The 12225-nt window shown below is 44.9% G+C and overlaps 2 protein-coding genes across 5 annotated transcripts in view; one reads left to right on the top strand and one right to left on the bottom strand.

Annotated features, from left to right (window-relative positions):
- ZFYVE9 (zinc finger FYVE-type containing 9) overlaps nt 1-6479 on the top strand; it is a 55245-nt gene extending 48766 nt beyond the window's left edge. For 2 of the 3 annotated variants that reach the window (XM_084211575.1, XM_084211574.1), the window contains 6 exons: nt 1149-1299; nt 2403-2483; nt 3498-3660; nt 4475-4580; nt 5525-5701; nt 6212-6479. In XM_084211575.1, coding sequence (XP_084067701.1) covers nt 1149-1299; nt 2403-2483; nt 3498-3660; nt 4475-4580; nt 5525-5701; nt 6212-6373 — 840 coding nt within the window. In that variant the 3' untranslated portion in view covers nt 6374-6479. The remainder of the gene's footprint in view (nt 1-1148; nt 1300-2402; nt 2484-3497; nt 3661-4474; nt 4581-5524; nt 5702-6211) is intronic. The other variant, XM_084211576.1, reaches the window with a different exon arrangement.
- A 13-nt stretch (nt 6480-6492) lies between these two features.
- CC2D1B (coiled-coil and C2 domain containing 1B) overlaps nt 6493-12225 on the bottom strand; it is a 30202-nt gene continuing 24469 nt past the window's right edge. Inside the window, exons 23-25 of one of the 2 annotated variants that reach the window (XM_084211577.1) lie at nt 10956-11046; nt 10511-10641; nt 6493-9724 (exon numbers count right to left, since the gene is read on the bottom strand). In XM_084211577.1, coding sequence (XP_084067703.1) covers nt 10522-10641; nt 10956-11046 — 211 coding nt within the window. In that variant the 3' untranslated portion in view covers nt 6493-9724; nt 10511-10521. The remainder of the gene's footprint in view (nt 9725-10510; nt 10642-10955; nt 11047-12225) is intronic. The other variant, XM_084211578.1, reaches the window with a different exon arrangement.

Genomic DNA, 12225 nt, shown 5'->3' with positions numbered 1-12225 from the left:
TCCACAAATGTGGCTGTTCTGGAGCTAGAATCCAGTTTCTGGAGCATGGCATGATCAACTGGATAATGAAAGACACTGATGTCTGATGCAAAATCTTAATTAAGTTTCCTCCCCAAACATTACACCTGTGCACATTTGTCAATAGCGAGCATCAGTTAATGTTCCTGACACTGTAATTAAGGTTTTACGTTGGACTGAGAGAGACAAATGTGTTGTGTGTAGCCTGCATGCTCATGAGCTCCAGGAAGCAGAGGTGGGAGTGTGAGTGTGTTAGGAGATGTCAAATAATTCAGTATTTTTCTGGGTTTTCACTGCGGGGGGATTTGTGTCATTTAATTTGACTTTTTTTATTTTAAGCAAACATGTCATTTTCCTGTTTGAAACAAATTCCAGAGTTGGGTGACACCCTCAGTTTTCTTTTGTATCAAAAATCACCAAGTCTGAGCCTCCTATGAAGAGGAATAGTGGGGAAAATAAACTATATAATCTACAAGGGTATTTTGTCGAGGCATCTAACTCGGTGCATGTTAGATGATTGTCAGCAGAAGGGCAACTGTGTCACAAACTTTTTTGGATGCTTTCTGGAGACCTCCTTTGCAGAGAAAGAAAATTTGGATATTTTTTAAAAGTCTTAAATTGGGAACAATTTAAACCAGTTTCACCAGTTCATGCAGGTGGAGCACAGAGACACTGAAGATTTGGTGTCTGGTTGTGGCAGAACAGGATGAAATGGCCCCAGTCTGAGAGCCCAGGTGGCACTGAACTGTGGAGGGGCATTTATGATTTATGACATTAACAACTGCAGTTGTGCAAACAAGCCAAGTATTTCCTCCCTGGGTTTTTCTCATGTTTTTTTTTTTCTCCTCGTGTATTTTTAAAACCAGGTAGGGATAACAGCTTTTGCAATTTCTGTAGCTCAGCTATCCCTTATACCACTTATCTTAATTGCACACAAGATGGCACTTTAAAGTATCCAGGCAGTAAAGGACCTGAACCCTCTTCTCAAAAGCAGTTTATGGTTCTGAGTGCTAAAACCTGACATGGAATATGAGAACTTGAGAAGCTTCTGATTAAACTGCTCCAAGAACCACCTATTTATGGAAGTGCTTGATGAGCTGGGTGGAAATGCTAAAGCTTTGTGTTTGCAGATGATGAAAGCCATGAACAAATCCAACGAGCACGTGCTGGCAGGGGGAGCGTGTTTCAACGAGAAGGCAGACTCACACCTGGTGTGTGTGCAGAACGACGACGGCAACTACCAGACACAGGCCATCAGCATCCACAACCAGCCCAGGAAAGGTGAGGGGAGCCCTGACTCTGCTGCTCTGCATGGCTGCTTGGCCCCTGTGGGGCTGCCCCAGCTTTGTGAATTGGCTGCAGCTGGGTTTGGCTGGGTTTCACCCAGTTTTTGTTAGAGAAAATCAGTCTGACCACTTGTGTCCCTGACTGGGCAGCTTTTGTGCTGGAACTGGCTTAGGCAACACCTCTCCATTAATAATGAGAGCTGGGTTTGGCATTATGGGATGTGCAAGAGAGGTTGTGGTTGCCTGTGCTTGACCTACACTATGTGAAAGAAAGACTAGATTCAGTAGGACGGAAAGTTCAAGAGGAATAACCAACCACAGCAGCATTGTAATAATGCATCTTCAAGCAACTTCTCATTTTCACCTTAATTAGACCATCTAATTTCTAGGGTATATTTTTGTTACAGTAGGCTGAAGGGCTGCAGCAGCTGTGTGCTGAGAATTTAAATGTTGTGTGTTTGGGGAGATTTCTGGCAAAGACATTTATACAATCTCCAAATGAGAACAAGACAGAGGCTGATTTGGATGGTTTACAAGTGTCACTGGTGACTCCAGCAGGTACTGGCATGGAATGTTACTCCAGACTGATGGTCTTGTCTTGCTTCTGTTAAGTTCACCTGTGGGACAAGATGAGGGATTTCCAGCAGGAATTTCATGATGCTTAGTAGTCACTGAAGATAATTTTCCTTTAAGTCAAGTGGCTTTGAGCTGTGGCCTTGCTGGTGGGTTGGTGTTAGCGTGATCCATTAACAGCTCACCCAAAACCTGCCACCTGTGTGGGAACATTTAGAAGTTAATTGTGGACTTGGTTGCCCAAAATTAGTAATTCTGAAACTCAGAGGTGTGTAGGGCATGGAGAGGGAGAGTGATAAAGTACAAGCATTAACTTAGACAAAAACTGTTGTTCATTTAGAAGATAACTGGCTGATTTGCCTTTGCATATCCAAGCTTATGATGTGCAATCCAGGCACCATAATTCCAAGCATTTGTCCTGACTCAGGGTAATCACCTCTCTGGCTGATAGAGCTGATACCTGATTCTTGGGTAAGGCATTGCTTTGACAAAACCCTCACTAAATCTCTCCTGTTGTTGTTGCAGTGACTGGTGCCAGCTTCTTTGTGTTCAGTGGAGCTTTAAAATCCTCTTCAGGCTTCCTTGCCAAATCCAGTATAGTGGAAGGTAAGAAGTGAACTGCTTGCTTAAAACACACTTCTCTCTTTGCCCAGCTCAGCTCTGCAGCTAAAAGGGCTCTCTCTGCTCATATGCCTTGGGCCTTGGAGTCTTGCTGCTCCTTCAGCTTTATCCTACTTATAAGCAAAACCACCCAGTTCCTTTAACAAGGAGGAATTTGTGCAGATGCTGCAAAACAGGGTCCCAAGAAAATGAGGGTAAGATAGGCTTGGGAGCCTGTGATCGATTCACTTGTTTGGGCTGAGTGAGGAAATTGTGAGCCTGAGAAATACAGAATGTGTAATCCACCAACCAGCAGAGGAAGTCCTGCTAAACTTCCTCTGCTACCAAATAGCTCTGCAGTGTGCTGGGGTCTGAATGTGCATTGTTGATGTGCCTGCATGTGAGCAGAGAGAACATGACAGCTTGAGAGCACCGAGCTGGTCCCTCTCACATTTGGTTTGTTGTATCACACAAGGAGCTGCCCTGGGGTGCTCTGGCTGGAAGCTGTTAGTGCCTGCAAGCTGAGCTGCACAACTGTGCAGTCAGGTCCCTGCACCTGTGACAGTGCAGGCAGGAGTGGTGTAGCAGTGCTCCTGCCCTCGGTGCCCACTTTTGCCGCTGTCAAGCAAGCACTGACTTCTCAACCACTGTCACTGCTGGAGTGCTGCTTCCAGAGCCAAAAAAGGAAATGGTTCAATGGAGCAGTGGCAAGTGGCATTTCTGAGAGTGGCCTAGAGCAGGTGTCAGGTTGTGAGGCAAACTCAGGGGGACTTTGCTACACCTGACTTCACCTGGGAGCTGCCCTTCTCTCACTGTTGTGTTTTCCCTCATCAGCACTCAGAAGGTTTGCAGTTTAGCAAGGTGACTGTTCAGAAGTGTGTTTATGGAGCACTGCTGCCCATGATGCTTAAAATGAATATTTAACCTCTGTTGCAAACAGATGAAGGATGTTTGGTTTTTTCTGTATAGGCTGTGTTGGCATGGCTTTTCTTGGCTAATGAGGATTTCTTGGTTCCCTAGATGGAGTGATGGTCCAGATAACTGCTGAGAACATGGACTCTTTGAGACAGGCCTTGAGAGAGATGAAAGACTTCACCATCACCTGTGGCAAAGTAGATGCTGAAGACCCTCAGGAACATGTTCACATTCAGTGGGTAGAAGATGATAAAAACTTTAATAAGGGGTAAGTAGAGGAGCACTTGATATTGGTGCCTGTTAAAAATTTTAATTGATCTTGTAAGGCACATGAGTCTTCAAATCAATAGGAATTAAAAGTCTGCACCTCTCTTGTGAGTGATAAGATGCAATTAATTGTAGTGAAAATGGAATTGAGATACCAGAGCTTTGGGGCATCAATTTAGAATATTGGCAATGCTATGGATTTTTTTTGGCATTGCCAATATCCAGTTATTGGAAACCACTAATCTGTCTCCAACTCTCAGTGCTGAACCCTGCACATTGTGGTCACTTTGCACTGTTGGTGCTTAGTTTGCATTAAGTAGAGCTGGAAACAAAATTGCTGAACATCAACAGTGTCTTTGGACACTTGATAGTTAAGCCAAAAGGAAGGTGGATTTGGCAGCTGAAGTATTTATGGCAGTAAAGTGCTGATGGATTCCATATTTCAGGACTCAGCACCTAGAAGGAAGGATATTTCTGTAGTTTCAGGCTCTCCAGATCAATCTTAGGTTCTGCAGTCAGTCCTGTGCTGTGTAAGTTGTCTTTCAGGTATTGATGGCCTACACTAAGCTTACAAATGAGCAAAAATCCAGCCTGTATGAAACACCTCATTACTCTGTCAGAACTTTACAGGATCTCAGCTCTGCTGCAAAGCTTTGTTGGAAACCTCCAGGAAGGTCCTTCTGCACCTGTGTTGTGCATGTGACCCCTTTCAGGAACTGCCCTTTGATTCCAAGGTCATTCTCTTCTGCACAGGGCTCTGTCCAGCTCAGGTCTTGTGCTGAGTCAGAGCTCACCCTCCTCCCTCCCTTCTGCAGCGTTGTGAGCCCTATTGATGGCAAATCCATGGAATCCATAACCAGTGTGAAGATATTCCACGGCTCCGAGTACAAGGCCAACGGGAAGGTCATCCGGTGGACAGAGGTGGGTCTGTCAGCCCAGCACTGCAGCCAGGCCTGCGGCCAGCTGCTCCCCCAGTCACCACAGGGAAGCAGCTCTTGCTTCCCCACGAGGCTGTGGAGCCTTTCCTGCCTGCACAGGATGGCATCCTGCAGGATAAAAGGGATAAAACATCCTCCCCCTGACACAGCCACAGCCCGCGCTGCGCTGGCCACTGCTGCTCACACCAGGGTGTTCAGCCTGTGTTCAGATACCACAACAACACTTGCTGCCTTTCACACAGAAACAGTTGGTTTCATTTGTCTTTGTGTTAAAAGCTGCCTTTCTACATGGAGACAAATCTTAATATAAATTGTTTTTTAGAAATGTTATTTTGAGCCACTTTCTCTAAAATGTTGCATGCTAAAGTGTTGTGGCATAAATCACGCAGGAACTGCTTGCATGGCTGATGTTGCCTGTGACTTTGCCAGCACACAAATGCTGGTGTCAAAATATTTCTGTAACTGCTTCACTTTGCCTGCTGAGGAGGAACCAGGTTCCTTACTCTGCAGCCCAGCCCCTTGTGCCCTTTTTTCCCAGGTCATTTGGGCTCAACAGAAACAAGTTCAGTGACAAAAATAGCAGAGATCTTCAGGCTTGTATTTAAAGTGCAATTTTTCTGAACTTAACATCTATTTAAAAGCAGGTTTTTATTAAAACCATGTGCAATACATACTGAATTTCCATAGCAAGGCTTTTGACCAAATCTAAGAGGTTTCAGAGGACTATTTAAATTTAAATATTTCTTCTGAAGATTTTTAAAAAAATTTTTTCCTCCCTAAGGTGACTGGTCTTTAGGGGTTTTTGCTGGGTTTTCCTGAAGAGTTACTTCTTAAGTCTTCATTTGTAGAAGTTGAAATGACATCTGACCCAAATTTTGGCTTTTAGAAAAGCCAAGAGTTAAGTCTTGTGTTGACTCTTCCCTTCAGGTGTTTTTTCTAGAAAATGATGAGCAACACAATGGTCTGAGTGACCCAGCTGATCACAGCAGACTGACTGAGAATGTGGCAAAGGCTTTCTGTCTGGCTCTGTGTCCTCATCTGAAACTGCTGAAAGAAGATGGAATGACTAAGCTGGGTCTGCGTGTTACACTGGACTCAGATCAAGTAAGTCTTCAATAGTTTGGGTTTAACTGGGGCATTGTTCTCTTGTTCATGCCCCAGAATGGAATACACCAGTTAAACCAGGAGAATTCTGAAGCAGTACCAGTATCAGATGCTAATCAGGTGGTGCTGGCTGTTGTTTGGTGTTTTGGGACATCTGTTAGATGCAAGGCCCAGCCTGAATTAACACAGATTGAGCCCCATATGGCACGAGCAGCACCTGCTCTGTGCTCAGAGCAGACTCTTAACTGGCCTTTTTGCCAGCAAGTGTGAGGGTCCTGCTCATCCCAAGGAGCTGCTTTGAGAAAACAGGAGGAAAAGTTTCCTTTTTCTCAGGCAGCCACTGGGAACACAAAGAAGCACAAGGACAAGTGGAAAAGCTGCTTTAGTGCCTGCTCGATCCAGTTTGAGTTCCTGACTTCCCTGGGAGATACCACAGCTCCTCCTCCCTTCCTGCCCCCTGACTCACAGCCTCGTGTCCTGTTCTTAAAAACCACTCTTTGTATTTTTTAGGTTGGTTATCAAGCTGGGAGCAATGGACAGCCACTGCCCTCTCAATACATGAATGACCTGGACAGTGCCTTAGTGCCAGTGATTCATGGAGGGGCCTGTCAGTTGAGTGAGGGGCCAGTCATAATGGAGCTCATCTTTTATATTCTGGAAAACATCTCATAAGAGGACTTCATTTTCTGTTCAGACCTGTTCCAGCAGCAGTTGTATCTGAATCATTTGCACTTTAAAACTGGAAAATTAAGCTTTTGTTAACACTATTGGGGAAGGGGGGGAGGGGGGCGGGACAGTTGTTCCATAATTCTAAATCTTCTATGCATTGTCAACAACCAGAGGATCAGGGCAGCTTCTATACTACAACATGGCTATGCTATCTTTGCAGCTAATCCACTTCTGTTCCTGTTTAGAAAAATGCTCATGTTTAAAGACTTACAGTCATGTACTCTAAATGCTCAAAGGGTGCAAAGATCACTGGGGCGTAAATAAAAAGTGAAATTCCAACCTTGTACTGTCTGTAGATGGACATGTAAGAAACAATCAAGACCTCCATTCTGACCTCATCCTAATGCCATTTGTGGTTATTCTATAGACATTAAAAAGTAACGTTTACATTGTTTTGACCAGATTATTGGTTGAAATACATTTGGAGAAGCCCTTGAGAGATAGGGAAAGATTCCCTAGCCATAACCCTGTTTGTCTGTGCATCCAGAGGAGCAGGAACAGGCATCTCTCTGCAGTTGTGTGTGTGTAATAGGCTAGTTTCCTTTTCTCCTCTATTTACCACAAAAGTCTGTCACTTGGGCAGGTTTCTGTGATCTCCTACAACTCTGCTATTCTGTACCTTGTTTACAAATCCGTCTGAAGCAGAGGAAAGATCAGCCCAAAAGTGCAGTTTCATCTTGTTCCTTGTCCCCAGGAGGTCCTGCTTTTGAGAGGCAAGTCCCACCCAGGGCAGCTGTGTCCCCTCCCTGCTGTTTGCTGTAGTGTAACGCCAGTGTCACGTAACCCAAGCCAGCTTGTACTTCATATTGCAGCCCCATGTCCAAGCTTACCTGTGATACCAGTGTAGAGTGGCTGTTCCTGCATGTTCTGCTGAAAAAGGCTTTGTGGTCAGTTCTGAACATGTGCACTCAGCCCAGTGCGCTTGGTCTCACCTGAGAGGGCTTTGGTAAGGAGAGCAGCTGCTCATGTCTGCCAGGGCATTAAGAAGCTGGAATTGAGCATCAGCCAGAGGAAATGTGGTTCCTTGTTCTTACTGTCTCCGTGGAAAGCTGCTAACCAGTGGCAAGAGCTGTAAGCAGGAGAAGTTTGGTTTGTTTAGCCAGTCATGCAAAGCAGCTCTTTTGAGTCCCTCCCAGGAAGAGGGTTGAAGGTTTCTCCTCCTGTCTAGAACTAATTAATTTGGGAAGAGAGGTGCTAATTTATGGTGAACATTTGTGGTGTCAGACACTTCCTATTGCCGTCCATTCTGGGGGAAGCTGTGACACAGTAACACCAGTGGCCTTGCAAAGAGAAAGAGAAGTGCCAGGCCACTGTGAGACTGAGGCTCTGGTTTTTAAACAAACCAACACCATTGGCTGGCCAAGGGAAAGGTACCTGCACAGCGTGATAAGTTTTATAGAAAGGCAGCCCAGTGTCTGCACAGAGTGCACTTGGGAATAAATGGCTGCTGCTTTTCAAAAAGCAAAGTACGACAAATCCAATGTTCCAAATCACAGCTGGCACCCCCCAGCCCCTGGAGAACACAGGCCAGGGAAATGGGGCCAACTCCACAAACAAAAGCTGGCCAGCAAGAGGGAGCACACTACCACGCTTTAAAGGGTGTCAGATCCAAGTGAAGCCTTACCTCTGGCATTTGGGAGAGGCTGGGTGACTTAACACAGCTCATGTAGTGGCTCCTGCTGGCCAAAGCAGGAGCTGTGACCCACCCCCTGCTCCTGCCCAGCTGTCTGTGCAGCCCAGCTGGACTGAGGCCACTTGCTCCCCCTCTGCACCCTGGTTCTGCACACTCTGGGACACAGCTCAGCACGACACGGTGTAGGCACGGTCCCACAGCTGGAAGAGCATTCCAGAAACTTGGTAATAATCTTCCTCCTAGAGCCTGCACTCCAGCTTTGCCACAGCAGCAGCTTTCCAGTTACTTTAGTTGCATTGTTACGCTAAATAATGCAGTAAAAGAGGTGAAAAATGTTTATCTTCTCTTCCTTTGCCCCAGAAGTCTTTTAGGTTTGGATTTTGTTTGTGCAAAACACTATCAACTGGTGACTGACATGTCTGCTTCAACCATAGCCTTTGAAATGACCTTAATTACCATGTTGTTAAGAAATGAGTACTTGTTTAGAAAAAAATTGTACTTTTAAAATTCAGTTAGTTAACACTGCAAAAAACTGCATATTATATTTTTATTTTCAACATGTAGTTTTGTATATTAAATTTATTGAAATTAAAAACTAAACACTGTATTGTCTTCATCTGCTCAGGAAGACAGAGGCAGAGCTGCCTGACCTGTCTGGACTCTGCTCTGTTCCCAACCTGCCCATCCCTGGCACAGGCACATCCTCCCCTTGGAGATCCCTGGTTTCTGTTAGCTCACAGAGACTTAAAACACAAACAGATTTAGTACCCTTTCTTGGATGCTGCTGATCAAAAAGCATTCCTGAAAATGCATCATGATCCAGTTTTCTTAAAGGACAAAGTGAGACTATTTTCCCCATCACCTGGAAGAATTGTAAAAGCCTATTTTTGTAAAAATACAAGGAACATTTGAGAAGCAGCAGAGTCTAGTGTACTTTTTTCTTTTTTAAATTAAAACCCCAACACCATAAAGGATGAAGGCACAGTACCCTTCTGCGCTGGACAAGCAGTGCAGGAAGCACAGCACACAAAACTGGGAGCCAGAACAAAACCAGAGGTCTGTAAACACCAACCTGCTGGGGAGCCCTGGGGCCTTTCCAACAGCTCTTGAAACCTCATGTGCCAAGGGTGTGCACAGAGGAGGGACTGGCACCCCTGAACTGCTGCCTGAGAGCTCTCCTCTGATTTAGGAAACAAAAAAAAGACCCCAACCCAAATAGGCCTGGATAGGAGAGGACAGACAAAGCAGTAGCAGACTGTTCACTGAACCACGGCGGCTGCTCAGACACTTGGGAATAGGAATTCTGGTGAAGGTCTTACCTGTGACTTAACCAAAGAGCTCTGGCACTGCCTGAGGGAATTTTTAAAGGGCTAAACCTTTCCCACAGCACTCTGCATAGTTAATGTAACATTCGTCCTGGTGCTACATCAGTAGTCCCACATTAAGGCAATTCTGTCTATTTTGGGTAGACCGGTCCCAAGCCCTGCAGCAGCGCATTCCCAGAGCCTCCTGTTTGCCTTGGAGTTATTAATAAGCACTATGGCTGTTATCAAAATAGACATTAGGTTCAGTAGTGCATTCATTTAACATCTTTGGTGCTTGCAGCTTAGCAGCATCTTCCTGCCTTCGCTCAGCCCACGACTTCCAACATTCCCACGGATCTGGGGAGAACAACACAAACAAACCCATCAGAACTCCTTGCTGCAGTACAGAACAGATGCTCACAGTTCAAGGAGACATTGTAGGGAAAATGCTGACACCAAGGTTCTGGATGGTCAACGAGGAAAATCAATGGAGCAAAATTACTAAGCTCCAGTGATGGAAAGTGCTTGGGCATGAGGCCAAGTTGTTATTTCAGGTATGGTCATCAAACGTGTCCTTCAGCCTGACTGCAGCTCACAGCACCTCCTGACCTCCTTGGCTGGGAGGACACCACTAAAACAGGCCCTTTGATACCCAAAGGGTGACTCCTGTATTGAAATGAGACCTCAGTCTCTACAGTCTGACACCATTTACCACATCTTTGCTTCCAAACAGGTGATGTCACTCTAAAGCTGATGAATATTTGCTTAACTGCCATTTAGAAATGTAAAGTGAAACCATATGCTAAGGAAGAGGGAGCACAGAGGCTTCAGGAGATCAAGCAAAGGAAGACAGATTCCTTATCACTTATTTTCTAAATAATATTCTCAGTAAAGGTGACAGCAGGAGCTGTTCCCTGTATTTCAAATGATTGTGAAACAGCATCTTTGAGATACAAACTAATCAGAGATTCTGTAACCTCATTTATGAAATAATGTCAACTCCCCACCACAAATATGAAGAGGAAATGTACTGAAGCCAGAGCAGTGTAATTAGGTCAATGCCAACAAAAGACATTGTTCAAGCAGAGTTTATCTGAAGCCCTGTCAAGTCCTGCCCAGACCACCTCTGGACACTGTTCATACCTCAGACAGAACTAACGTTCAAGGACCAGCCAATTTTCTGTAACTGTTTGAAGATCTTGACCACTGAGGGGCTCCCTGAGTCTCACTTTTACCTCCAGTTTCCCTCCAGTGGGCTTTCTGCCATCAAAAATCTGAAATAACCACAAAAAGAAGAGCAGTTAGGACAAATAGGGATTATAATATTAAGCTGTACAACTGTGACTGCATTTGCCCATGGCCCAAGCATGACAGAGATCCCTGCAGGTGACTGCAGTGCTGGGAGTGTCACAGCCAAGCATTCCTTGGACTGGAACTCAGCAGAGCAGGTCCCCCACAACCCAGGCAGGTTATCAAATTCACCTAATACCAAATTTGACTGCAGTCACACTTTTATGTGATCCAGATACTCATTTCCCCTTTGGGCTGAAATACTGAGCAGAAGGACACACCTCATCCCCAAACCTACCTCAATGATCTCTCTAACTTCACATTCTGATTCCAGCTTGTCCAGCTTCAAGTGTGCTGTCCCCACATGTTTGTCACTTCTGAAAAAGGACCTGTGCCAAAGAAGTGAAGGGATAAAGATTGTCAGAACATTAAAGAGAAAACAAGCCCAGAGCTCATCACTATTTGCTCCATCCAGAGAGGGCTGGTCAGGACATGCTCCTGGAACCCTGCACACCACAGTGCAGAGGCAAACCCTTAAAAACCAGACTACAAGGAACAAGATAAGAAAGTACTCATTTGTTAATTTTTCTTTTGCAACCAAGGTACAGATGAGGACAGAAGTGAAGGAAAACAACCAACTAAATCAGCACTTGGAGCGGCAGCAGCTTCTGTCCCTGCCCAGGGTGACAAGGAAGGAGGTCCCAGTGGCCAGGACAGGGCCATCCTCTGCTTGGGGCTGTTTTACAGAACAGGCTGAAGGAATTCCCAAGAAGTTCCCAGCAAAACAAACATTTCACAGGCTCCTGTTGCTTTTGGCAAACTACTTTTAGGAAAAAGTCACATGAATCATTCTGTTTCATCTTGATCAAAACAATTTCAGTAAGTAAGAACACTTCAGATATTGTTTGGATTCACCTACATATTGGTAGTTTTAACAGTCAAAAACTATAATCTTAGGATTTCCAGTCTGCTGGAATTAAGCACAGAAGCATTTTTATCCTGTGAGGAAAACAAGCAACTTGTTGTTGTAGTCACTTGTGTTGAACAGTTCAATCAGCAGTAAGTCAATCCTTACCTGCACAGAGCCAGGTGTTCCAGCCCTTACCCAGACAAACTCCTCCAGAAGACAATGGCCAAGACTAAACCACCCTAACTCCTCAGAATTGTTCAGCTCAAACACAGCATTTCTTTGCCTGCATCCAAGCATCTCCCTGAACCAGTCTCCAAAAGGTTTGATAAACAACTATACTCTAGAGTCTGGAGTTAAAAAAGATGACTTGGCCACACCTGCTGTGTTTTCTTGGAAATTTTCCAAAATTTCAGAAGCTTCCCTTTTTTACCCACTCTATTTCAGAAAAAACAAGCAACCAGACCAACAAACATAAAATCCCATCCCCCACAACCCCAAAACATCCACCTTTCTTCTTCCTATTATCATTAAGAGATACTAAGACACTATCAAGTAAGACTTGAGATATTCAATGGAAACTCAGATTGTTCATGGAGCCTCATGATCACATCACTGGTGGCAACAGGAGACTGAGACTCTCGATCAGTGAGGCCACAGC

Source organism: Fringilla coelebs (assembly GCF_963513975.1).
Source record: "Fringilla coelebs genome assembly, chromosome: 9".
Classification (NCBI taxonomy): domain Eukaryota; kingdom Metazoa; phylum Chordata; class Aves; order Passeriformes; family Fringillidae; genus Fringilla; species Fringilla coelebs.
The sequence above is the reverse complement of the archived record's forward strand: the minus strand, read 5'-3'. Positions and strand labels throughout refer to the sequence as shown.